The sequence below is a fragment of the Bubalus kerabau genome, chromosome 4 (genome assembly GCF_029407905.1).
Source record: "Bubalus kerabau isolate K-KA32 ecotype Philippines breed swamp buffalo chromosome 4, PCC_UOA_SB_1v2, whole genome shotgun sequence".
Classification (NCBI taxonomy): domain Eukaryota; kingdom Metazoa; phylum Chordata; class Mammalia; order Artiodactyla; family Bovidae; genus Bubalus; species Bubalus kerabau.
In genome coordinates this window covers 151,657,342-151,682,667 of record NC_073627.1, presented here as the reverse complement: position 1 = coordinate 151,682,667, position 25,326 = coordinate 151,657,342, and the positions used below count along the sequence as shown (strand labels likewise).

Genomic DNA, 25,326 nt, shown 5'->3' with positions numbered 1-25,326 from the left:
GATAAAGACTATGTGGTATGAAATACTACTGTCATTAAAAAAATTAAATTTTGCCACCTGCAACAACATGGATAGACCTATAAGATATTATGCTAAGTGAAATGACACAAAGAAAGACAAATACTGTATGTTATATCTTTTCTGTGGAAACTAAAAAATAAAACAAACTAGTGAATATAACAACAACAAAGAAAACACTCACAGATAAAGAGAACAAACTAGTGGTTACTAGCCAGAGAAGGAAATGGGGAGGGGCAGGATAGGGGTAAGGGATCAAGAGATACAAACCACTACGTATAAAATAAAGCTACAATATATTGTAGAGCACAAGGAATATAGTCAATATTGTATAACTGTAAATGGAGTATAATTTAAAAAAATTGTTAATCACTATTTTGTACACCTGAAACATTATAAATCAAATCTACCGCAAGTGAGTGAAGTGAAGTCGCTCAGTCGTGTCCGACTCTTTGCGACCCCGTGGACTGTAGCCCACCAGGCTCCTCCGTCCATGGGATTCTCCAGGCAAGAATACTGGAGTGGGTTGCCAAAAGTGTAAATTGTCTTCTCATAGGATAGTGATTACAAAGGAGTGTTCAGCAGCATCACGGCGATGGGTTTACGAACTTCCTGACAGAATTCTTTGAAAATTTAGCACCATCTCGTGATATTCCAGCCCAAGTGCATAATCTACTCTAACCCTGGAGATGCATCCGTGTATACATCTCTGGCTTGCACGCCTCAGAAAGGTCAAGGTCATAAAGACAAAGAGCAGAGTAAAGACAGCTGACTGCCGTTTGAATGACCCAGGACCAGGTCCTGGGCTGGAACCGTGCTACAAGCGCAGGAACGCTATGCTGGAGTTAGGCCGCGTCCGTGTCGACGGTCCTGAATTGGATCACTGTAGAGCGAATGGAGATGCCTAATTCTTAGGAAACACGCACGCGGCATTTCGTATTTAACTGGATGGAAGGCGCCTCTTCTGCTAGTGGTTTGACCATTTCTCCCACTGGATAAGGCCCGAACCAGCAGGTTACAATCCTCACCGCCACCCGGCCCGCGGTTCCCCCGACTCTCCCGGGGCTCCACCTCAGGTGGTTCATACCGGTGGCCCGCTCCACCCATTCCCCTGAGCAGCGCAGTGCGTACCCTCCCCTGCGACCCACCTAACCACCGACCCCCACCTCCCACGCCCGGGGACTGGCAGCGGAAAACACCAGTTTCCGGCTCCGCGACGGCGGCCGCACCGGCCAATCACTGGCGGGGGCGGGAGGGCGTGGGGGACTACGGGCCTTGTAGTCGGCGCGGCGACTGGACCACGACCCCCACAATGCTCCGCGCGGCGGCGGCGGAGGCTACGGAATTGGAAGGGGCCGCCCGGAACGGAGCCCGGGCCAATCACGGGCGGGGGAAGACGGGCGCGGGGCACGACCGGCCTTGTACTTGCCGCAGGCGGGACTATGGCCCCCACAGTGCCCCGCGCGACCGCGAGCTCACTGCGGCTGCGCGGCGGCGACGGCGGCGGCGGCGGCGGTGGAGGCGGCTGCGGCCGGGTTGCCGTCGGGCGGGGCGGCGCGGACAGGAGTCTGGTCTGAGCCTCCGACGGAGCGAGTGGTGCGACTCGGACCGTGGCCACCATGTCCGCGCCGTCCGAGGAAGAAGAGTACGCGCGGCTCGTGATGGAGGCGCAGCCGGAGTGGCTGCGCGCGGAGGTGAAGCGGCTGTCGCACGAGCTGGCCGAGACCACGCGTGAGAAGATCCAGGCGGCCGAGTACGGGCTGGCAGTCCTCGAGGAGAAGCACCAACTCAAACTGCAGTTCGAAGAGCTCGAGGTGGACTACGAGGCCATCCGCGGCGAGATGGAGCAGCTCAAGGAGGTAAGGAACAAGGGCGGCTGGCGCCACGCCCTCCGTGCCCCCCGGCCGTTTCCGACTCCGGACCCGGATCCCTCATCCCTCCGAACTGACCTCCGCGCCGACCCCAGAATCGGCCCTTGACCCGAGCCAAGAAGGCGACCCCCGAGGCAGCCGCCGACCCAGGCCAAACTGACCCCTTACCCCGAGCTAGGTCGACCACCAGCCGACTGCTGACTCCGCGCCGACCAGACCAGCACCGGAGCACCCGGGCTCAGTGTGGTTGGCCGTCCCGGAGGCGGCCCTGCGGTGGATGACGGGCCTTAGGTGCTGTGGGCGATTTGGGTTCTAGAAACCCTGGCCTCCGCGTCAAGGGCTGCGGTGGAGCCTGGTGGTTAGCCTTTCTGCTTTTGATGGCAGGTCTCGGGCACGGTGGGGGTGGTGTCCTCTGCGGTTATTGACTTTTCGGGTAAGGGGGATTTGGACGTGGGATAGATGCAGGTGGCCGGCTGGGAAACACCAGGCGTGTGTATCCATCATTTCTATGTATATCGTCTCCTGTCTCTGGGCGCAGCTGCCTTCAGCGGTTTCAGCGTCTTATGTGAGCGCCGGGACACCAGGAAAGGGTCAAGTTGGGGACTTGCCTTGCATGTGGCCATCACAGCTGGCCGGGGTATCCCACAGGCCTTCCCCATGCTCGGCTCTCTGACCACCCCGCTGGTTACTTCTCTGGGATACAGTCTTCTGTCCACTTCCTGCCCTAGTTGCCCATCCAGGCCGTTTCCCAAAGTTGAGGGACACGTCTGTGGATTTTTGTCACAGGTGAAGCCTTATCTCTCCTGTGATATTTTTACTCTGGGATGAACAGGTTGGACCACTGGGCTACCAAGAAATCTTGCAGTGGTAAAACTAGGCAGTCCTTCCCTGAAGTAGTTCTCTTAGATGATTTTAAACACCAATTCCTATCTCAGTCCTTCTTGACTTCCCAGCCTTGTTGTAGGGGTGGGGAGGGAGAAGTTGCTTTCTGGGTGGACACTCAGGTTTGGACCCAGGTCTTGCCCCTTCCTGGTGATGGGGCTATGAGCATGAACCTTCTCCCACCACACCATCTCACCTAGAAAAGGTTCATCTGAGATATATTTTAAAAGGCTAGAGAAGGTGTCAGATATTTAGCCTGTCAGTGTCTGAGATAGTCTTCTCCTTCCCTACTTGATTCTTCCCTTGTCCAGGTGGGCTCTTGGCCCTTGGTCTCAGGATCCACCACATTTGCTGCTTCTCCAGCTGCCCACCTCCCAGCAGCCTGCTCCCGGTGGCCTCAGGCAGGTCCCTGGAGTGTTTTGAGCCTCCATGCCTCACTCGGGAGACCAGTCAGGTTCCCTTCTGATAGTGAAGGGAGTTAACGCATGAAGGTACTTAAATCTGTGCTTGGTGGAACAAGTGCCCTGTTAGTATCTGTAGAAGACAGATAAGGGTGCCCGAGGAGGATGGTTCTGTAGCTCCTTCAACTTGAGGTCTTGTATATGTCAGCAGGTATTGGTACCTCCTCCAAGCCAGCCTTATCTGGCACTAAATCTACTAGAGGGGTGATATGTGATCCCTCTGGCAAAAGCCTCATCTTACTACATGGGGCAGGCAATGATGCAGGGAGGCTTAGGGGCCTTGAGAAAATGAAGTGGGAGCATCTTAGGTTCACCTTCTCTACACTTTAGAGGGGAGCCTGGCCTTCCCCCGCCCCTCCCCTCAGAGTCTATTCAGATGGAAGTCTGAGCAGAAGCTAGAGGAAGGTGCATCAGAGCCTCAGTAGATATTGCCAGAAAGCTCACATCATCATCACATCATTTACGCAAAGTCAGTCAGCCTCTCTAAATCTTTGTATTGTTATACTTCAAAGTATTAACTCTTATTTTAAAAAATAAAGATTTAGGGACTTCCTTGGTGGTGCAGTGGCTAAGACTCCTCTCTCTCAATGCAGGGGGCGTAGGTTCGATCCCTGATCAGGGAACTAGATCCCAAATGCTGCTTCAGAAAGACCCAGTGCAGCTAAATAAATAAAAATAATTTGAAAAAAAATCAAGATTTAAGGAGACAATATCTGTTGGATCTTTTTAAAATTTTTTTCTCCTGTAGAGGGATGAGCCATCTTCATTTTTTTTAAAGCTTTATTTCTTTAACTAAAGTGGGTTCAGTCACTAACAAGTTGTGCCACAGAGGTACCTGTATTCCTGTTTAGCATTTGTAGATAGTATTGTCTTGAGGGAGGAAAGCCGACTGGCCTATCCCAGGTGACTGGGTTTGCGACCAGACCTGAAGAGTGTCCTGTGTAGGGCAGTGGTGCCGGCCCTGCAGCCTTTCTCGCTTGGTAAGTGTGTGTGTGTGTCTATGTCCTGCTGACACCATGGTGTTAGGGAGGAGGGGTACTAATGGCCCATTTTGCTAGTGATTGAGCCTGGCTTAGTAAGGGCCCGGTCTGTCCCAAGTTCTGCTGTGTCCCTTCCCCACCATGGTGGGGAAGAGAATCGGATAAATTTTGGTCAGCCATGTGGTGTTTCCTGTTCTTAGTGGCCATGGAACGTCTTGCCCTGTGTCCTCAGCTGCAGTTTGAGGAGGGCAGGGGTGCTGCGCTGACAGTTGCTGCCTGCAGGGCTCAGTTAGGTACCGGGAGTGGGTAGCTCTTTGGAATGTGAGGGCCAGTGGTGGGGGTCCTAGTGCAGTCGCAGCCCCGTCCTCGTTCAGCTTCCAGAGAGAGCAGGAAGACAAGGTCTGGACGCCCTTGCTGGCTTCTGTGCTACCTCAGGATCTTGGCTGTGGAGTATACTTACATCCCAGGGAACCCAGGGTGGAATTTGGTGAGCTGCAACCTGTCACAGGCTGGGACTGGTGCCTGGCACACAGTAAGTGCCTACTCAGTAAGCACACACAGTAAGTGTGTGCTGGCTGGTATCTTCAGCTTCTTCCTTCCCTCTACCTCACCCAAGCCTGGATACCCTTCCTGCTGTCCCTCTCATTGCCTTATCTCTACTCCTTGCGGGATCTGGAGCAGCCCCACTGCGTCTCCTAGAGGGCAGCCTGAGCCACTGGCCTGGCTCAGCCTGCACTGCTCCTCTGCTTCCTAATTGCCTTCATGGTCCTCACTATCCCTGCCTCTTGCCAGTCTTGGATCTTGGAAGTCCTGCCTGCCCTTCAAGGCCTGGATGCTTTTCAAAGCCTCCTCTGGACTTGTCTGAGCCCAGCTCCCAGGTGACCCACATGGGTATCCCTCTCATCCTGTAGGCTCAGCAGCCGCATGAAGAACTGTGGCAGAGCTGGTGAGAGCAGCTGCTCTGTCCTCTTTGCTTCCTCCTTCCCATCTCTCTTTATTATAATTTCCTCTCTCAGAGGATGGGGAAACCAAGGTAGGGACGGGTGTGAGTGTCTGAGGAAGGTCCAGTAGCTCAGACCAAGTTGGAAGTGGTCCTTGGGCACCAGGTTCATGTCCAGGTTTGTAGAAGTTCCAGCCATGAGCTGGCTCCAGAGGAGGGTGATGTGAGGGCTGTTGCCCAGGCTTCACCTCTATTGATGAGTGGCTCTAGCCTCCCTGTGCCGCACCAACTCCTGCAGTCCTCATTCTGACTTTTGGGGTCACTACTCTGTTAGGTCTGTTTTACTGCTGTGGAAACCAAAGCACCAAGAAGTTGACTTTGACTCAAGACTGTGAGCCCAGGCAACCTGTCCCCAAGAGAGCGGACACCTGCGGAGGAGGGAAGGTAATGGGAATCCTCTGTGCAAGGCTCAACCTCCTCAAGTGTTTGTCTTGGGACAGGAAAAGTCCTGATTTGGGCCAGACCCTGTGAGGATCCCACTTATCTGATATCACCCTCGAACTTGGAGCAGAGAGCCACTGGGGATTGGGAGGCTCTGGGAGTCCTATGGGCCTCTCAGGGCCAGCTGTGTGGTAGTCTGCTGTTAGCATGAAGAAGCCTGACTTGGGATAGAAGTTAAGTTCCAGGAAGTCCTAGAGGTGCTGAGGTGGCCCTGCTCCCAGGGATCTGATAGTTGGGAGAGGCAGCTTCCAGCATCCAAAAGCAGTGACCACGTGGCCTATTGTGTCCACATTGCTGGGCACTCCCCACTTTCCTGCCTGTAGAGCTTGTATCTGGTGTGGCATTGTGAAGCAATCTTGAGGGCTCTTCCACTTTTGAAAACTCCTGAGACTCCCATGTCACCTGGCAGTCTGTTTTCCTTCAGGCCATGGTGGGTGAGCAGCTGTGTACCTCAGTGTTTTGGGGGCGTGGCTCTGGACAGATGGGTGGGCACACTTAGAAGGAGCTGCTTTTCCATGACTGGTGCAGGAGGGACTCCAGGCCTGAGAGTGGCTCTGCCTGGGCAGGTGAGGAGGTGCTACCTGTGCTGTCAAAGGCTGTGGTTTCTACACTCTGGCTCCATGGGGCCAACTGGACCCTGCCTGGGCCCTCAGGAGCTATGTGGCCCCAGAGGAATGGCTCTGCCCTCAGGCCAATGTGCCTGGGGCACTTAGGCAGGTAGTGGCTGAGGGTCCGTGTGTTTGAGCAGCTGCCTCAGAGAGAGCTGTGGCAAGGCAGACACAGACTCCCGCTGGGCCTTCCCACTCAGGGAGCCCAACCCCTTCCTGTGAAGTGGGAGCTCAGTTTACCCTTGTCAGCTTGGGGCAGCCACTCCTCAGTCAGACCTGCTGCTCCACATGTGTGCACTGGATAAAGGGCCGGTACACACATTGAAGGTAAAGAAAGATTTGGTTTCTTAGTGAAGTGAAAGTGGCCAGTGGGCAGAGGCTAGATGAGACCCTCCGGGACCTCAGGCCCCATATTGTCTACTGTTTGGAGTGTGGCCCCTTGAGCTATTCCCCAGAGCCAGGAGTGCCCAGTGTGACCTTCTAGCTTCTAGCTGCTGTCCTGGGCATCAAACCACCCAGGGAGGTGGGCTGACAGATGGGGCTGTAGGAGCAGGGTGGGTGTCAGGGACATGTGGCTGAACGGACAGTCCAGTGTCAGGTAGTCGATGGCGTTAAGGAGGAGAAGACTGCTTTCCTCTTTAGAGATTCAGTTCAGTTCAGTTCAGTTCAGTCGCTCAGTCATGTCCGACTCTTTGCGACCCCATGAATCACAGCACGCCAGGCCTCTCTGTCCATCACCAACTCCCGGAGTTCACTCAAAAAGTTATTCATTTACCTTTGCTGTTGTTCAGTCCCTCAGTTGTGACTGACTCTTTGCAACACCTTGGACTGTAGCACGCCAGGCTTCCCTATCCTTTGCTGTCTCCTGGAGTTTGCTCAAACTCATGTCTATTAAGTTGGTGATGCCATCCAACCATCTCATCCTCGGTTGCCCCCTTCTCCTCCTGCCTTCAATTTTTCCCAGCATCAAGGTCTTTTCCAATGAGTTGGCTCTACCCATTAGGTGGCCAAAATATGGGAGCTTCAACTTCAGCATTCCCCCTTCCAATGAATATTCAGGATTGATTTCCTTTAAGATTGACTGGTTTGATCTCCTTGTTGTCCATGGGACTCTCAAGAGTCTTCTCCAGCACCATAATTTGAAAGCATCAGTTCTTCAGTGCTCAGCCGTCTTTATGGTCCAACTCTCACATCCGTACACGACTACTGGAAAAACCATAGCTTTGACTAGATGGGCCTTTTTTGGCAAAGTGATGTCTCTGCTTTTTAATATGCTGTCTAGGTTTGGCATAGTTTTTCTTCTAAGAAGCAAGGGTCTTCTAATTTCATGGCTGCAGTCACTGTCTGCAGTGATTTTTGGAGTCCAAGAAAATAAAGTCTGTCACTGTTTCCATTGTTTCCCCATCTATTTGCCATGAAGTGATGGAACTACATGCCATGGTCTTAGTTTTTTGGATGTTGAGTTTTAAGCCAACTTTTTCACTCGAAAGCATCAGTTTCACATGATATATTCTCTTTCACTTTCATCAAGATCAAAAAGTAGAAATGAGCATGTCTCTGTAGAAAGTACGGAATATGTATGGAGGACTACTGGGTATTTCTGCTTGCCAGCTTTTTCTTCCTTTATGTGTGTGTGAGATGCATATGGTATTCTAAAAACCAGAAAGTGCTTTGAGCATCTATAACAGTTGTTTTTAAGAAGAGACGGGGTTTAGGGTTACTCTCTGAGTTGCAGAAAAGTAGGTTTCATTCAACTGGATGAAGATAATGAAGATTTCCATGGGTTTGGAAGCTGCTGTGCATGTCCAGTCTATTGTGTCATGTGCAATAATGGTTGTGGTTTGAGTTTTATGGGTTTGCTTTTTGAAAGCAGTTCCCCTCCTAAAGGGTTTCCATCTTGAGGGGATGTTCTATGCACAACCAGAGCAGAGACATTGGCCTGCGTGTTTTCCTACCCACTTTGGCGCCTCCAGCTTTGGCAGCCTGCGTTCTGTGTCTCACTTCTTCTGAAAGTACATTGATATGTTGTGCTGAGAAGATAACTTAAAAAAAAAATAAAACATAGTCACAGATTAATTTTTACACCTCACAGGATTAACAGTGATTCCTTAATGTTGTCTTTTATCTGGTCAGCGTTTGGATTTCCCTGTTCAGTTCTTAGTTGCTTTACAGACTTGTTGTACTGCATTATAAAATCCCTGTACTTTACCTATTCAACACTGCTCCACCCCCCAAAAAGAACCCATGGCAACCATTGATCCTTTACTTTTTCTGTAGTTTTTTTTCCCTTTTCTAGAATGTCATATAATTGAAATCATACAGTATGTAACCTTTTCACGTTGGCTTCTTCCACTTAGCGACATGCGTTTAAGATTGATCCATGTGTTTTCATGGCCTGATAGCTCTTTTTATTTAAAAAAAATCACAGAATTGTTTAGATGTACCATAGTTTGTTTATACATTCAAACTGGGCATCTTGGTTACTTCCAGTTGGAGGTGTTTGCTGTGACAAAGCTGTTATAAAGCATCCATGTTCACGTTTTGTGTGGACATAAATTATCAACTCTTTTAGGTAAACACCAAAGAGTATGCAACTTTTTGGATCATAGGCTAAGAGTATGTTTAATTTTGTAAGAAATCACCTTCAAAGTGCTGCATGAGTCTGTATTCCCGCCAGCAATGAATGAGAGTTCCTGTTCTGTCTCCGCACCTGCATTTGGCATTGCCAGTGTTTTGGCTTTTATCTACTAGAGTAGGTGTGTGGGGGCATCTCATAGTTCTCATTTGCATTTCTCTGCTGACATATGATGTGGAATGTGTTTTCATGTGTTTGCTTGCTGTTTGTATATCTTCTTTGTTGTCTGTTCCGATCTTTTGGTCATTTTAAAATGGAAATATTTGTTTTCTTATAGATTTTAAGAATTCTTTATTTTGGGTACAAGTCCTACTTTTCAAATTTGTAACCTAGTGATTTGGCTTTTCATTCCCATAACAGTGTCTTTCACAGAGCAGTTTTTAATTTTAGTGCCATTTTGCTTTCATATTAAGATTGTCATCACCAAGCCTAAGGTCATGTAGATCTTTTCCTATGTTTCTGTCTAGAGGTTTGATAAATTTTGCCTTTTATATTTAGATCTTAGATCTCTGGTTCATTTCAGGTTGGTTTTTGTGAGATGTATATAGTCTGTGTCCAAGATTCTTTTTGTTTTTGCACATGGATGTACAAGCTCCAACACCATTTGTTGATGAGACTGTACTTTCTTTATGAAGTTGCTTTTGCTCCTTTGTCAAAGATCAGCCTATTATGTGTGTGGGTCTACTCCTGGGAGTTCTGTTCTGTTCTATTGATCTGTGCAATTATCCTTTTTCCAGTACTCTACTTTCTTGATTGTATGCTGCTGATTTTATTAGGTTTGTGTCCTTTTTATGTGTTAGTGGCGAATCTTCCCCTTAAGGCCTGTGTTTTTTGTTGTGTGACTCAGCACAACTGAATGGTGTCTGCTGGCCTGGGTCTTCAGCCCTGCGTTGACAGGGTTGGTCCTGGTCATAATCAATCGATAGTCTTTTTTTTTCTTTAATCTTGAGGAAAAGTAATAGAGTGCAAACTATTAAAAACAAAAAATCACTAGTACAGTTGGTTAGATTTTTGATACAAGATGAGAAGTGAGACTTCTCTGTGTCTTTTTAAGATGGTCCATGGGAACTTCTGTTTGAGCAGCTCAGTTAGGGTTGTCTTTACCCCTGAGAATCCACCTGGAGAGTTGCTTAACCTACTAGCCTTATGCGTTTGACTCAGGAGTTAGGGGAGAGGTGTGGACTCAGCCACTGCTCAGACCTGGGATTGAGTCCCACTTGGGCATTTAATAGCTGCTTGCCCCACAGGCAGAAGCTGGCTGCCAGGTTCCTCCAAAAGTGTGACAGACGTGTTCCTTTCTGGGCTTCAGATGCCTTCTCTTTTATCTTAGTTCACCTGTGTAAGCCCTTTTCCAGCCTTCCAGGCCTCTAGGTCTGGCCTTTCCTGTGGTGCTAGGGCCAAACTCCACCCTCAAGATGCCAGCCTTTCCCCATGCCTGCTCCCCCTCTTCACCATCTTTAGGACAGGTTTTCGGGACCCATGATAGATTTACGGTTGGTGTGGGTGGTGCTCCACACGCCAGGCTGCCAAATCTACATCTCCTGCAGACTCTCACTGCCAAGTACACCTCTTTTCCCTCCTGTGCTCTCAGCATCAGTCTCACCTCCACCGTGGGATGCCCCTTTGTGCCCGTGTTGGTTGAAGTCTGGATCACATCTGTTTTCAGGACCGACAGAAGGCTGTGAGGCTTTGGAGAAGGGAGCGTGCCTGGGCCAAAGGCACCAGGCAGAGGGTCAGGGCCTGACATGGCGCTTTCTTTGGCTGCGGTTTGCACAGTGGCTGCTGCAACCTGAAACAGTGTTGGTGCTGTTGTGATTGGGCGGAGAAATGGCCCCAGGTAATCTGCTGGATGGTGTCCGGATGAGTCACTTGTGTTAGGCAGTGGGCTCTCGTGCCTGAACTATGATGAAGTGAACTGTGTGTGCATGTATGTGCATGTGTTCACGTGTGTGTGTGTGTGTGTGTGTGTGTGTGTGTGTGTGTCACAGCACAGGAAGGATCTCTGCAGCCTCACTCTTTGGGTGACCTTGATATGTGGAGGGTGGAGGGGCAAGGCTGAGGGAAAAGACACCCGGCTTCAGTATAGGGTCTCAGCTGCCCACTCTGAGCCTCAGGTTCTCACCTCCTTTCATGAGCAGTCAGCATCCTCGGTTCCTCAGGCTGTGCCAGTCCTTAGTGGCATTGGCCCTCAGAGTATCCGAGGTTTACCCTGCAAGGGTGATTGTGATGGAATGCTGGACATGGGGGACACTTGGCCAAGACCTTTCATCTTACCTTGCTGCAGCGACTAACAGGCCCGTCTACCTTCCAGGGCAGATGTGAGCATCGAGTCATCGTTACAGCCATGCCCACGGTTCCATAGGCTCCACTCTCGTCCCCAGAGCTGCAGACCTCTGGGTTCTTGGCAGGAACACGACTTGAGTTACAGGGTCTCTGGCTACTTGCTGACTGTGAGCCTTGTTGGATGTCCCTTCCTAAATGGCGCTAATAACATGAAGACGTGTTGAGATTAGAGATGAGGTAAGAAACCCCAGTTAACTCTCCTGGTGTTTCCAGCCCAGTATAGTCCTGGCTGTGCTGCCCGCTGAGTGTCTTCTGAGGCTTGGGACAGATGGCAGCTGGACAGCTCCCCCCAACTGCAAGCCATTCAATAGGGGTTTGTATCTGGCAGCCAGCTGCCGTGGAAGACAAGAGCTTGTCCCAGGACCCAGGATTGGCAGATGAACCAGGGTCTATGGGGATTGCCACCAACTACAGGGCTCAGCTGGCCAGAAGCCTGTCTGCTGACATTGGGGCAATTAGGGTGTAATCTTCTCTAAATGACACCCAATTCTGGCTAAATCCCTCCTGCCCAGGAGTGGATTCTCAGTTTTCTAAAAGCAGCTTAGTGTTTGGACACTGCCCAGGGCAGCTGGGGTTTGTGGTTGGTGATGGGATGGATGTGGGCCGGTGGGACGGACGTGGGGAGTGGGGGTGTTCCCTACGTGGGCACCAATCCTTGAGTCCAGTTCTTCTGATCCCTACAGCCAGTGTGCAGATGCTCTGATGAGAAACTGAGACCGGAAGTCACACAGTGGGAAGGGCAGGCCAGTGGAGAACAGCTGTCACACGTGTGCCCCTCCTAGACCTTTGGAGGGGATCTAGGACAAGGGTGGGCCTTGGCATGCTGGTCTGATGGATGCTAATTGTCTGCCGGACAGGGTGTATACAGGTGTGCTTGCAGCATCTGTTCCACTGCAGTTCGCAGGTGGGGCCCCCATCTCCAGGAGGCCCCCACCCTCTCCTGCAGGGGGATTTGTGCAGCCTTCCCAGGTGCCTCACTGCCTTCCTGCCAGATGAGGCTGTTGGGCCAGTTTGGAACCCAGCTCCACCCTCACGCCACCCCTTCTCCAGCATATCTTGCCTTTTCCAGGACACCCCATATATGGGAACTACTTTGCTGCAAAGAAGTAAAGTCGTTTTTGGAGTGAGAAGCCCTGTGGTGCCATTCGGGGGAATCATCTGACTTCGCATAACCATGGTTTGCTCACCTCTGAGATGGGAGTGTTAAGTTTATACTTTACATGGCTTTGTGAAGATCAAATGAGATTCAAACCCATCTCTGTCTCTTTTGGGTGGTAGCCAGGCCTTCCCAGGCTGCCTCCCAAAATGCTTAGGGGCCTGGGGCCATGCCTGCCACCACCTGTCTGTTCAGGAAACCTGTGAGCCCGGGAAGAGGGAGTGGGTCTGGGATAGGTCCTTCTTGGAGTGGAAGGTAAGAGCAGATAGGAAAAGCTGGCTGAGGAGGTGAGCTGAGGTCTCTTGGAGTGCACATGGGGTCCTTTTGTGCAGGTTTGCAGATCTGTGAGGGCCTGTGTAGGGAATGGGTCTGTTTCTAGTTTCTCAGCTGACTTGGTTCCAGTGGCGGCTCATGTGGAGCTGGTGTGGTGTATTGAATTTCCTGCATGTCAGGGTCACCTGGGAATGTTCAGAAATTCCAAAGCATTGGCCACACCCAGAAGGATCAAAACAGCTTCAGGGTAGGACATGGCATCAGAAGTTTTCATACTTCTGGAAGGATCCCAGTGGGAAGATGAGTTTAAGAAACCCATCGTGTCACTGCAGCTTATGTTAGGGATCTGAACTTTCCCTGGTCACATGGGTGGACTGTCATTCTGTACTTTTGTGGATACAGAATTTAATTGCCTCTCTCTACCTTGGTACACAGTCAGGGCCCAGGAATGCCCTTGGCTGTGTTCATGTGCTGGCGGGAAAGCCTGCCTCTTTGCTTCCCATGGCCAGGTGGTGGGCCACCAGCTGCCCTGGGCTGGTCCTGGAAAGTGTGCATAAGCCACAGGCAGACCTAGGGAGAGGGGTGAGCCTCAGAGCGATTCCTGCTGCCAAGTCACTGGGGATGTATATCCTGCTAGCTGGGGAGGGGAGATGGAGAGGAGATGCCTTCAAGGCCCGTTTCCCAGCTCCCGCAAGCACCAAGCCTCACCCAGAATCCCTACTACCTGTCCATTCACTGGACCTGCTGTCCCTGTCCACCCATTGCCGATGTGGGCTTATCACCCCTCTGCAGTGCCCCCACATCCTCCCTGTTCTCCAGTCAGTCCACGTATATTTACTGAGCACCAGTCATTTGCCAGGCTTGGGCTTGCCAACTGACTCTAGGCCTGTACCCCATTGAGGAGGCAGAGACTCAGTTGCCAGGCACAGGGTGCCCTGTGTGCACCACTGCTTGCATTCCCACTTGCCACACCCACTTTCCCTGTGTGAGAAGCCACCTCACCCCCACCACCCTGGCCTACACTAATGTATCCAAGGGGTTTGAACCCTGCCTTCCCCCAGCCCAGCTCTCTGCATCTGTGAACTGAAATGATAGAGCACCAGCCCTAGGGTGGCTTTCTGTAGGGAACGTGGCAAGTCCAAGGGTAGCCCCAGCACTTGTATTTTCCTACCTGTTCCCTACTATCCCTGGGACTGATTGCCCTGAGTTCATGCCCTGCCTCAATCCAGGCTCCCTTGACCGCTGGTGACACCCCGATCTGAGATATGGCTTGATGAGGACCGAGCAGAGATGTCACAGGGCTCTGTCCAGCCTTCCAGAGGGTTCTGTCCTTGTGTGAGAGCTTGGCCATGTGTCCCCTCCACCCCTGGTTTCTTTTCCTGGAAGTTGCTCCTCCTGGCCAGTTAGGTCTTACCCACCTGTTGGAATTTGGCTGATTCACCGAGAGGTGATGCTGAGCTTCTTTTCTAGTGGCAGAAGGTATTGTTCAGGTCCACCTCTGACAGATGCTTCTGGAGCAACAAATTTGGCTGCTGTCCAGGTGATTCTATCTACAATTAGCTCTCATTTTAAAATTGAGGCATAATTTACTTATTACAAGACACAGTTGTTTGCACTCCTGTGGCTGCCTTGCCTGAGGGTCATCCTCACATACCTTCCAGCTCACGTCATCCAGTACAGCCCTGCTGGCCTGCTGCTGCAGGTTCTGCTTTAGACTTACATGTTGATGGGCTACACCCTGGTGGCCTTTTGTCTGGCTCCTGTGAGCCAGAGGAGGCATTGGAGCTGTGAGTGGTGGTGCTTGCTTTTCTCTCTGAGCAGTAGTGCCTGAGTCACCAGCACCTCCCCTTGGAGGATGCCAGAGTCACCTGTTCCAGGCTCTGTGTGGACCTGCATTCTCAGGTTCCTCAGTGATACCCATGAACAGAACTCGTCTCCTTTTGTCCGGGACAGATACGCACAGATAGCCACCCTGGTCCTCTGGCTAAAAGGCCAGCTCCTCTGCAGCCTCTGCCCCTTCTGCACTTCACCCTAATGCTTGAGGGTGGCCGGGCTCTGCCAGGAGGGAGATAATCTCCGTAAGTCATGTGAAGTAGGAGCAGGAACCAGCATAGCCAGTCTCAGCCAGATCTGGGAATTAATAAGCACTGCCCCAGTAAGCTGAATCATTTCAGACTCTAGGCCTGAGACCACAGGAGTGACTGACTGGCAGGCAGGTGGGCCTGCACCTGGGAAGGGACAGTTCTGGTTCCTGGTGTGATTCTTAGGTGTGGGCAACGGAACAACAGAGTTGTGGGTCCCATGCTGGTTCTGTCTTCCAACCTGTTACACTGCTTTCCTGCCTTCTGTGGCAATTTCACCTGGGAAGTCATGTGGAGTTGCTTTTTCCCAGAGTTCAGTTTCTCACCTGGGAAAGAAGATCCCTCCTGTGAGAGAAGCGAATGGGCTCTTGTTGGTGCAGACTGTGAAGTGCACAGGCCTCACGTTATTGTTAACCCTCCTGGGCCTCTCCCCAACTGTTTTGTCTCTTCCCTGGGCCCCCATCAAAGCTGGAAAGCAGGGCCCGAGAAAATGGGCTTTGGAGGCACTCTGTTTCTGAGTGCTATGTGAGCCTCAGCATCTTTCTCCAGGACATCTGTCCTGGATGTATCCTCACTGATTGCCATCTCTAGCCCTTTTTATGCCCCTCTCTCCTTACCCCATCCCTGGTCCAGTCTGTACTTTGTAGCTGTTGTAACTTGTTTCTCTCCAGCTACCAACAAGGCTGTGTGCCTGTATGGGGTGAAAGGAAGCATATGGCCCACAGTGAGCCTGCAGTCCATTTTTTTGGTTCCATTTTCTGGCTGGACCTTACATTCTGATATCAGGTTTTTGCTGAAGTGCAGTTATGAAAAGTTGATCTCTCATTGTGTGTACTATAACTTCTCTTTCATTCAGAAAGAGTAATTGATCTCCCTGGGTTATATTCAGATCTGGGGTACATTTGGTTTGGGTATTGTATGGGGCTTCCCATGTGGCACAGTTGATAAGGAATCCGCCTGCCAATGCAGGTACCGTGGGTCCAATCCCTGGGTCAGGAAGATCCCCTGGAGGAGGAAATGGAAACCCACTGCAGTATTCTTGCCTGGAAGATCCATGGCAGAGGAGCCTGGCAAGCTACAGTCCAGGGGTCACAAAGAGTCGGACACAACTGAGCAACTGAGCACCAGTTGTTAATCTTATAACTGTAATCAGGTGCAGTAAAACACAGACTTTTAAGTGCATGTACACACCATCCCTGGGCACATATGCACCCTGCTTCTGGTAATTTCTCATCACCAAGAGTGGTGGTAGCTAAGGTACTGAGCATCTCACCTCTAGCATTGTACATTTAGATAACATTTCAGATACTGCTTCATTTTCAATGGTTTGATTCTGTTGGGTTGGCCAAAAGATGCATTTGGGTTTTTCCATAAAGTGTTAAGGAACTGACCTTTTGGCCAACCCAATAAACTCTTGTTTATCATAGTTTTGATAATGGTCATACAGTACTATTTTAAAATTAAAATTAGTTTTATTAAAGTACAGAAACTACATGATCATCTTTATACAGCTCAATGTCCCCATGCAGCTCCACAGATGGAGCAAGGAGCATGTTGTCAGCATCCCAGGGACTGTTCTCTGATGCTTGTCCAGAGGTAATTGTTCAGACTCTGCCCCATGAATTGATCATGCCCGTTTTCAACTTGGCATAGGCAGTCCCACAGACTCTGGGTTTTGTGTGTTCACTCTGAATTTTGTGTCTAGAGACACGGATTTGTGGATTGATAGCACTCATTGCTGGTAGGGTTGCATGTGGACACACCATGCTTGCTTCCCCAGGTTTGGGCAGGTGGATTCTGAGCCTCCGCACATGCATGTAGGTAGACCCAGGGTGGGCACTGGTGTCCATGTTAAATTCCAGCCTTTCTGGTCCATGTCCTAGTTGCCAGCCTGGTGCTGGCTTTCATTTCCCAGTAGACCTCTCCTGTGTTGACCCTCTTTTTGTGAGGAGCCTATTCAGGACCTTTCCCAGTTTTTCTGTGGGGTGTCTGCTTCTTTCCTCCTGATGTGTCAGAGTTCGTGATGTGGTTTGGATGTGGACCCTCCTGCCCTTCAGCAGTAGGTCCACCACTGGTGTAATAGAAGAGCTGGCTGAGAGGGTGGGGATGGCCCAGAGTTACAGCTGTGCCTCTACCAGGATAGATGAGGCCTTGACATGGCTTTGGCCTCTTGGACTCAGTTTCTTCATTCATCAACTGGGAACCAGAATTCTCCTGAGAACTTTGAGCTAGGCAATAAGTGAAATAATTGATTTAAGGAGAATTTTAAGAGTGGTAGCTATTGTTGCTAATACTAAATTATTTTAAATAGTAGGAGACCTTATACCTACTATGATGGCTAAAATCAAAAGACCAGCAATAACAAGTATGGACAAGGATGTGGAGAAATCAAAACCCACACTTGAATGGAAAATGATATGCTGCTTTGGCAAATCATTTGGCAGTTTCTTGGTGTCAAACATAAAGTTATCATATATATGTACCATATATGTACCACTGGTTCACTCCTACATACATACCCAGGGAATTGAAAATATGTATCCACACAACTTGTACATACGTGTTCATAGTAGTAGTATTCATGACAACCCAAAAGGGGGAACAACCCAAATGTCCATCAGCTGATGAATGGATAAACACATGTGGTCCATGCATACAATGGGATAGTATTTGGGAATAAAAAGAAGTGAAGTGCTGGTACACAGTATAACATGGATGAACCTTGGAAGCATTATGATCAGTGAGAGAAGCAAGTCACAGAAGATAAAATTGTATGGTTCCCTTTATATGAAATATCCTGAATAGACAAAGCCACAGAGATAGAAAGTACACTATTTAGGGTCTGGAGAAAGGGAGCTGGGGAATGAATACTAATGGGGAATGAAAGTGTGGGTTATGAAAATGTGAAATTAGATGATTGGTTGCTCAATCTTGAGACTGTTGAAAACTACTGAATGGAATTGTACGTAAAATGGGTGAATGTTATGGCATGTAAATTATATCTTAAGGTTTTTTCAGTGGAAGCAAAGGGAAGAATCTCTTTGCTTGCTAAATCATCTGGATAAACTACACTATGCTCTCACGTGATCCCAGAGGATTTGGGGCAGGTTCCTTTAGCTTGATAGCTGTGCATCCCTGACATGTGAGCTACAAGTGACAGCTCAGGCACCTGACCCTCCTGCTTGGGTTCAGCCCTTTTTATTAGCTTATTTATCATTTTCTTTGAATAAGTCTTGGGTTTCTGGTTAAATTAGTATTCAAGGTTAACGTCTTTAAGTGGTTGCAGTATTGCTCTGTTTTGTGTTTTTTGGCCACAAGCCATGTTAGGATCTTAGCTCCCTGACCAAGGATCAAACCTGCATCTCCTGCATTGAAAGGCTATGTCCTAACCACTGGACCGCCAGGTAAGTCCCCTGGATAAAATCATCAGTTCAGTTCAGTTCAGTCCAGTTGCTCAGTCATGTCCGACTCTTTACGACCCCATAAATCACAGCACGCCAGGCCTCCCTGTCCATCACCAACTCCCGGAGTTCACGTCCATCGAGTCAGTGATGCCATCCAGCCATCTCATCCTCTGTCGTCCCCTTCTCCTCCTGCCCCCAATCCCTCCCAGCATCAGAGTCTTTTCCAATGAGTCAGCTCTTCGCACGAGGTGGCCAAAGTACTGGAGTTTCAGCTTTAGCATCATTCCTTCCACAGAAATCCCAGGGCTGATCTCCTTCAGAATGGACTGGTTGGATCTCCTTGCAGTCCAAGGGACTCTCAAGAGTCTTCTCCAACACCACAGTTCATAAGCATCAATTCTTTGGCGCTCAGCCTTCTTCACAGTCCAACTCTCACATCCATACATGACCACAGGAAAAACCATAGCCTTGACTAGATGGACCATAAAATCATCACCTACAGACAATATGGATATGTCAAGTTAAGGCAAGATAACCTTAACTTCTTACCACACTTCAGAGACTGGAAGAAAGAGAAGAAAGGATTAATTCCATATTGTCTGTATAAAATCATCACTTACAGACAATATGGAATTAATCCTTTCTTCTCTTTCTTCCAGTCTCTGAAGTGTGGTAAGAAGTTAGGGTTATCTTGCCTTGTCCTTTTAAGTGGAGTGACTCCAGTGCTTGTCCACTTTTTATTAATGCATTCTGTTCTTTGTTAAGTTGGCTCTCATTTTAAATCTGTTTAGGTAGATTTACTGTAGCTGTAGGTGCTCTTTCTATGAAATTAAGAAAGAAAGTTACACAACCATTTTTCTAAGATTCATGTTGAGGAACAGGTTGAAAGCATCTTAGTGCAAATGACATTCTTACATCCTTTCTTCACATTAATTTGCAGCAGAAATGTTGATAGTTCACTTTCTGACATACTGTCTTGTTTACTTACTATGCAGGTAGATGCCAAATCAATATTTTTAAGTTGAGTTAAGTTAATGCCTTTGGTTTTGTGTTCCTGGGGCAAGTGAATGCTTTTCCAGGTGAACTCTTGACTTCTGTTTGCTGAGATCTCATCCAGGTTTCTGCATACATAGTCAGCCCAGGTGACCTGGGACACTCCCCCACCTCCGGCTTTTGAAAGAAGAATTTATGAGTTACAGGGTGTCTGTTGAGCCACCCTTCCCTCCCCACATCCTGTCTTGTGCTGTGAGTGGACAGAGAAGTTCTGATTTCCAGCCCTGCCATAGTGCAAAGTCCCGGGGGGTGGGGCAGCCGCTGGGGGTGGGGGAAGTTGTGGTGATGGTGGTGGTGGTAAGGGACTGGCTTGCAGCTCCTTGGTTTAGGGGCTTGTGCTTTTGCATATGAATATAATCATCATCAGATTGAGAAAATAAACTAACTTGGTGGCTTTTTTTCTTTTGTTTGGGGTTTTTGTTATGTCACTTCCTCTTTGTGAGACTTTTGCCTCATCTTTTTGTTCAGTTGCTATTTTTATCATTAATATGTATTTATAGTATAATCCCTCCCCCAGCACAGTAATGCTTTGGCAGTGATCCCCAAGTTCTGATATGAAATGTTTTTACTTTTTGTTTACTTGGTTTTCTGTTGTTTCGTATACCCTCTCTGATACAGACATTATTTAAGAGATCATATTCCATGTGTTTGGGTGCATACTGATATATATTTTTTTCTTAATACATGTATTTTATTGAAGTGTAGTTGACTTACAGTGTTTCAGATGCACTGCAAGGTGATTCAGTTATACATATATATTATTTTGAAATTATTTTCCATTATAGATTATTAAAAGATATTGACTATTAGTTCCCTGTGCTGTACAGTAAACCTTTGTTGCTTGTTGGCATACCTATTTTTTAAAAATTAGGAATCTAGCATTCTATTCATACTAAGACAAGTAGAATCAAAATGTCATATGTTTTTTAGTTGGGAAAAAATTCATAAGTTTTCTAAAATACATATACATATTACTTATATATATGTATGCAAGAGTTTTTCTACTACATATGATAAAGGCTTGAGATAGAACATTAAAAAAAAGAAGAGATGGAGAAATTGGAAAACATAAGCTAAATGAAATAAGAGCACTGACTATGAAATAGAAAAAGTGAAAAACTAGATAAAAGTAAAAGAACCTTATATAGTCGAGTTGTTTTAAACATGGCTACTCATTAGAAATGTATCTGGAGCTCTGGAAGAAAAAAAGCAATACGTGGGCATTTGTATTTTTCAAAAATTTTCAAGATAATTCTGATATGCATCTGGATTTTAAAAAGTGATTACAGGTTTTTCTGTTAAGTCACACTTTTGGTAATATAGAGTTGTTTTTTTCTGTTGACCAGTCATGATTCAATGGTGTTAAGTAATAGTTACATAATCACTGTAGTAAAAGATGTTTATCAGTTTTCACAATCAATCGCCAGACAAAAAATAAAAGATAATTACAGTTGCAAGCCATAATGGGACATGATTAACCTAACAGTATGACATAATTACATACAGTTTGGGGGGATCAAGCAGAGTGATGTGGTAACTGGAGCACATGCATTTTTCATCTGTTTTCATCTGCCCAGCCAGTCTGTGTTTTTTGGTTGGTGCTGTAAAATCTTTATCTCGTGATAATATCATAGCGCTTGCTCAGTTCAGTTTAGTCGCTCAGTCATGTTCGACTATTTGGGACCCCATGAACCGCAGCATGCCAGACCTCCCTGTCCATCACCAACTCCCGGTGTTTACCCAGACTCATGTCCATCGGGTCGGTGATGCCATCCAGCCATTTCATCCTCTGTCCCCTTCTCCTCCTGCCCTCAATTCCTCCCAGCATCAGGGTCTTTTCCAATGAGTCAGCTCTTTGCATGAGGTGGCCAAAGTATTGGACTTGTTATTTGTATACAATTCACAGACTTGAGTCCCATTTTGAGGTTGATGAGTGAGGCTGATGTGGTTTCTTGGGGCTGACAGCCTCACAGAGGAAGCTGGCCGTAGGGTAATGCCTACGTGTGGCCCCGTCTCGCAGGTCTCCCCATCATGTCTTCTTTCCAGTCCTCAGAGTTGCCAGATGCCCTTTTGACTCAAGCAAGGGCTTAAGCCCCGTGGTTTGTATGTACTAGTTTTGGGGTAGAGAGGAAGCCACCAGCAGTCGATATCTGTTGAATATTGACTGCGACAGCCTGCACTGAACTTGAGTTACTGGTTCCTCTTCCCTGCCTAGCTCCCTGAATTAAGGTTTGGGAGAGAGGCCAGTTCCCAAGGCTGCTCTTCCCTTCCTCAGATCAGCAGACAATTACAGCTTTCAACTGATTAGTAAGTGCTCTGTGGCTGAGGTGGGGCTGAGCCTGGGCTGACAGGTTCAGCAGGCCCAAGTGTGCCAGCAGATGGTGACCGTGTGGAGTGATGACTGGAGGGACTCCTCCTTCCCTGAGCACCAGCTGCTGGTGGCCCAGCTCTGCCCCAGGCTGGCACTCTGCCCCTTGGGGTACTCAGCACATACTCGCTCTGAGGAGCTGCTTCCCAGGGTGAAGTTCTGGTAGGGACACCACTTTGAACCAGAAAAGAAGTGAGGGATGTTTTAGGGGCCCCTGATTCTGGTTGGGGGATAGAGAGGATGTAGTGCTGACGATCACTTGTTACAGTAACCAAGACCATTCCTGAGGTCCTGACGGTGTGGGCTCTCCTGGTACCAGCGGCACCCTCCCGAGGCCAGACACTCAGGAAGCTCTTGAAAGGTCCTTGTGAAGCTACTGGTGGCACAGGGAGACAGGGCGGGGTGGGCACATAATGACGGTCCCCAGTCCCTGACCCCAGGAAAAGGATTAGGCAGCAAGCCCAGCAGAGGGGCCAGGATGGGCAGCTGATAGGAGTTGGCAATTCCGGGATGCCCCCACCCTGATGCAGGCTGCTAGCCCTTCAGGAAGCTGTGGGAACTGCTGTGGGAGGGTGGGGCTGGATCAGCCCAGGAATTCCAACAACAAGGAAGTTGAGAATCCCAAACCCGAGCTTCATTGTGAAAACTGCTTCCTGGAAGCACACCTAACATCCTGGGAATGCTCAGTCTGGTTCTCCTGGCTTGGCATGTGTTGCATCTCCTACATCAAATTGTCACCTGAAAAACTGGTAACTCTTGGTGGATGTTGGGCCAAAAGACTCGGCCAAGCCAAAGAATGGGAAAGGAAGGATTTGTCACTCCCAGTAAGTTAAGTAGAACACCATAGATCTTTCCCAAAGCAGTGTTGTGGGACCGGTGCCCTTAGCCAGTCAGGTTGCTGCTGCTGCTGCTGCTAAGTCGCGTCAGTCGTGTCCGACCCTGTGCGACCCCATAGATGGCAGCCCACCAGGCTCCTCCATCCCTGGGATTCTCCAGGCAAGAACACTGGAGTGGGTTGCCACTTCCTTCTCCAATGTGTGAAAGTGAAGTCTCTCATTCGTGTCCAACTCTTCGCGACCCCACAGACTGCAGCCTACCAGGCTCCTCCATCCATGGGATTTTCCAGGCAAGAGTACTGGAGTGGGTTCCCATTGCCTTCTCTAGCCAGGCAGGTTAGGGAGAGGCAGATGGAGCCTATTGCCTGGAAAGTCCGTGAACCCCCTATAGACACCAGACTGTCAGTCCGCTTTAGTTGCTGACCCTAGTGTAGGCCATGAAGGCTGCTAGCTCTGTGGACCTCACATCCATGGACTCGAGGCAGAGGCCCCAGCATCATGCTAGCCTGCTTCAGCTTTCCCATTTAGCTCTGTTCCAAGACAACTTTAGTAGCATAACGAGACTTGGACCAAACATGGGCCACAGGGCTACATTGTGCTGACTTCCATTCTTCTCATCAGGTGGTCAGAGGAAGCCTGTTATCTGTAATTGTTATCTCTGCTTCTTTGTCCTGCGTCTGTCTCTGAATCTTGGCCTTGTCGGGCTAGTGGGGGCCTGAGTATCTGGTGGAGACTTGGACCTGGTCCTGGATAACACAGCATGGGGCCAGGGGTTGTTGGGCATCTCAGCATGTTGACGCTAGTCAGAAGTGCTGGCTCTGGAGGCTTCTGGTTCCTCTTGAGGCAGGAGGGGGGGATACCTGTCCACTGGTGCGTCCCAGCCTCTAGTGGAAGCAAAGATTTGGCTTGTTGCTTGAATGTCTTCATGGGAGTCTCATCCCTGCCAGGACACCACCCTCATAAATGGTCCCCTAGTTGCCTCGCTCCCGGCACGCCCCTAGTTGAAACTGCAGCTCAGGGGCCCTGCACCTGTTCTGTCCCCTCTGTGTCCTACTCTTTGGGTGCTTGTGTTCTGAACCATGCTGCCCTCAACATACTGAGGTGGGTGGCTGCACTGGGCAGCAAGACGGGCCGACCCAGAGCCAGAACTTTGCGACAGGAACTCATCCTGTCTTGTCTCTGAGGCCTCCTGCAGTGAGACTTCAGGCCTGAGGACGGGAGGGTCAGGGTGACCCAGGTCTCATTTACCCAAGTGTGCACGTGCCCTGATCCTGAGCTCTCACCGCTGTTCCCACTCCACAGAAGCTAGGTGGTCTGCCAGGTCACTTGGGGAAGCCCCCAGACCTGACTCCCATCCCCACCCAGCTCCTCTGCTCCCCACTTGGGTCTTCTTCCCAGGCTGTGCCCATGGTCTCTGAGTCTCCCAGCTGCCCCCTTCTCAGAAAGCGGCCCTTGATGCTTGCCGGAGAGCCTGGGACCTCCTGCCTGGCATGTGCTCACACTACTTCCTGAGCTGTGACCTCTCTTGCCACCAGGTTTGGCTTTGAAATCTGCCTCTGGAGGCCTGCAACTTCCCTTCCTGGCCTGAAGCTTGCCCTGGGCACCCTCCCCATTTGGCACATGTAACCTCCCCCACTATGTTTGTTTCTGGCTCCAAGTGTCCACGTGAGTGCGGATGTACTTGAAGCAAGGCCAGGCATGACCTCACATCTGTATTCACTGGACCTGGGAAGATACACAGCAGTGGGGAGGGTGTGGTCTGCAATCCTGTGTCGAAACAGCGTTAGCCTGCTTACAGCTGGCGCAGCCCTGTGGGGACATCACAAAGGCACTGCCACTGCCACCTCAGAGCCCATACAGGCAGCCTGTGATCCAGGAGGTCAGTGGTCAGGGAATATCGTGGGCAGGCCTGGGGTGGAGACCAAAGCTGGGTCCCCAAGCTGCCCGGGAACTTGTGAGGCCCTCCAGAAAGCACCAGCCTGGGAGGTGTGCGGGGAGGCAAAGACAAGCATATCCACAGCTGGACACTGCAGTCAGATGGTACATTTAGCTGCTCTGAGAACCTCCTGGGTTTGGGGGGTCAGGTTTTGAGATAGATTCAAGCCCCACAGGATGTTGCGAGGTGTGTAAGGATGCTTTGGTCAGAAGAAAGACAGGTGGGCTGAGTGACCAGGTGCATAGATTGTCTCCACCTCTCCAGCCCTCAGCTTCCTGGCCTGTGAGCTGGGGCAGTGAGCACAAGGGTGAGGTCTCCAGGTTGAATGCTTCAGAAACATCCAAGTTGTTTTCTTAGCTTTATTGAAGTATAAGTGAAATACAATAAATTGAATATATTTAAAGTGTTCAAGTTTTCCCTGGTGGCTCAGTGGTAAAGAAATTTGCCTGCTAATGCAGGAGACAGAGGTTCAGCCCCTGGTCCAGGAAGATCCAACGTACCACATAGCAACTAAGCCTGTGTGCCACAACTCTTGAATCTGTGCTCTAGACAAGTTTTCATATGGGTGCATACTCATGAAGTAGACAGTGTAATTGAAATAATGACGGTATTCGTCATCCCCACGTTTCCTCATCCCTATTTGTAATTTCTTTCCTCCTCATCTGCAGGCAACACTGATATGTACATTTGTTTGCATTTTCTAGTTTTACATAAATGGAATCATACAACACATACTGTATTTTTGGTGTGAGAGGTGTCTGTGTTAATGTGTGTATCAATAGCTGTCCCTTTTGGTTGTGGAGTAGTATTCAATTGTGCGGCTATTACCACATTTTTAAAAAAATCTACTTTCCTATTGATGGTCATTGGGCTGTTTTGAGTTTGTTTTGTTTTGGTTGTTACAGATACATAGACTCCTATATGTATCTGTACAAAGATACATACTTGGATTTCTCTTGGGTAAATACCTAAGAGTGGAT

The 25,326-nt window shown here is 49.2% G+C and overlaps 1 protein-coding gene across 2 annotated transcripts in view; it reads left to right on the top strand.

The window, feature by feature from the left end:
* The first annotated feature begins 1,495 nt into the window (after positions 1-1,495).
* The window catches only part of BICD2 (BICD cargo adaptor 2), a 55,776-nt gene continuing 31,945 nt past the window's right edge, over positions 1,496-25,326 (top strand). Inside the window, exon 1 of one of the 2 annotated variants that reach the window (XM_055579065.1) lies at positions 1,496-1,877. In XM_055579065.1, the coding sequence (XP_055435040.1) occupies positions 1,638-1,877 (240 nt within the window). In that variant the 5' untranslated portion in view covers positions 1,496-1,637. The remainder of the gene's footprint in view (positions 1,878-25,326) is intronic. The other variant, XM_055579066.1, reaches the window with a different exon arrangement.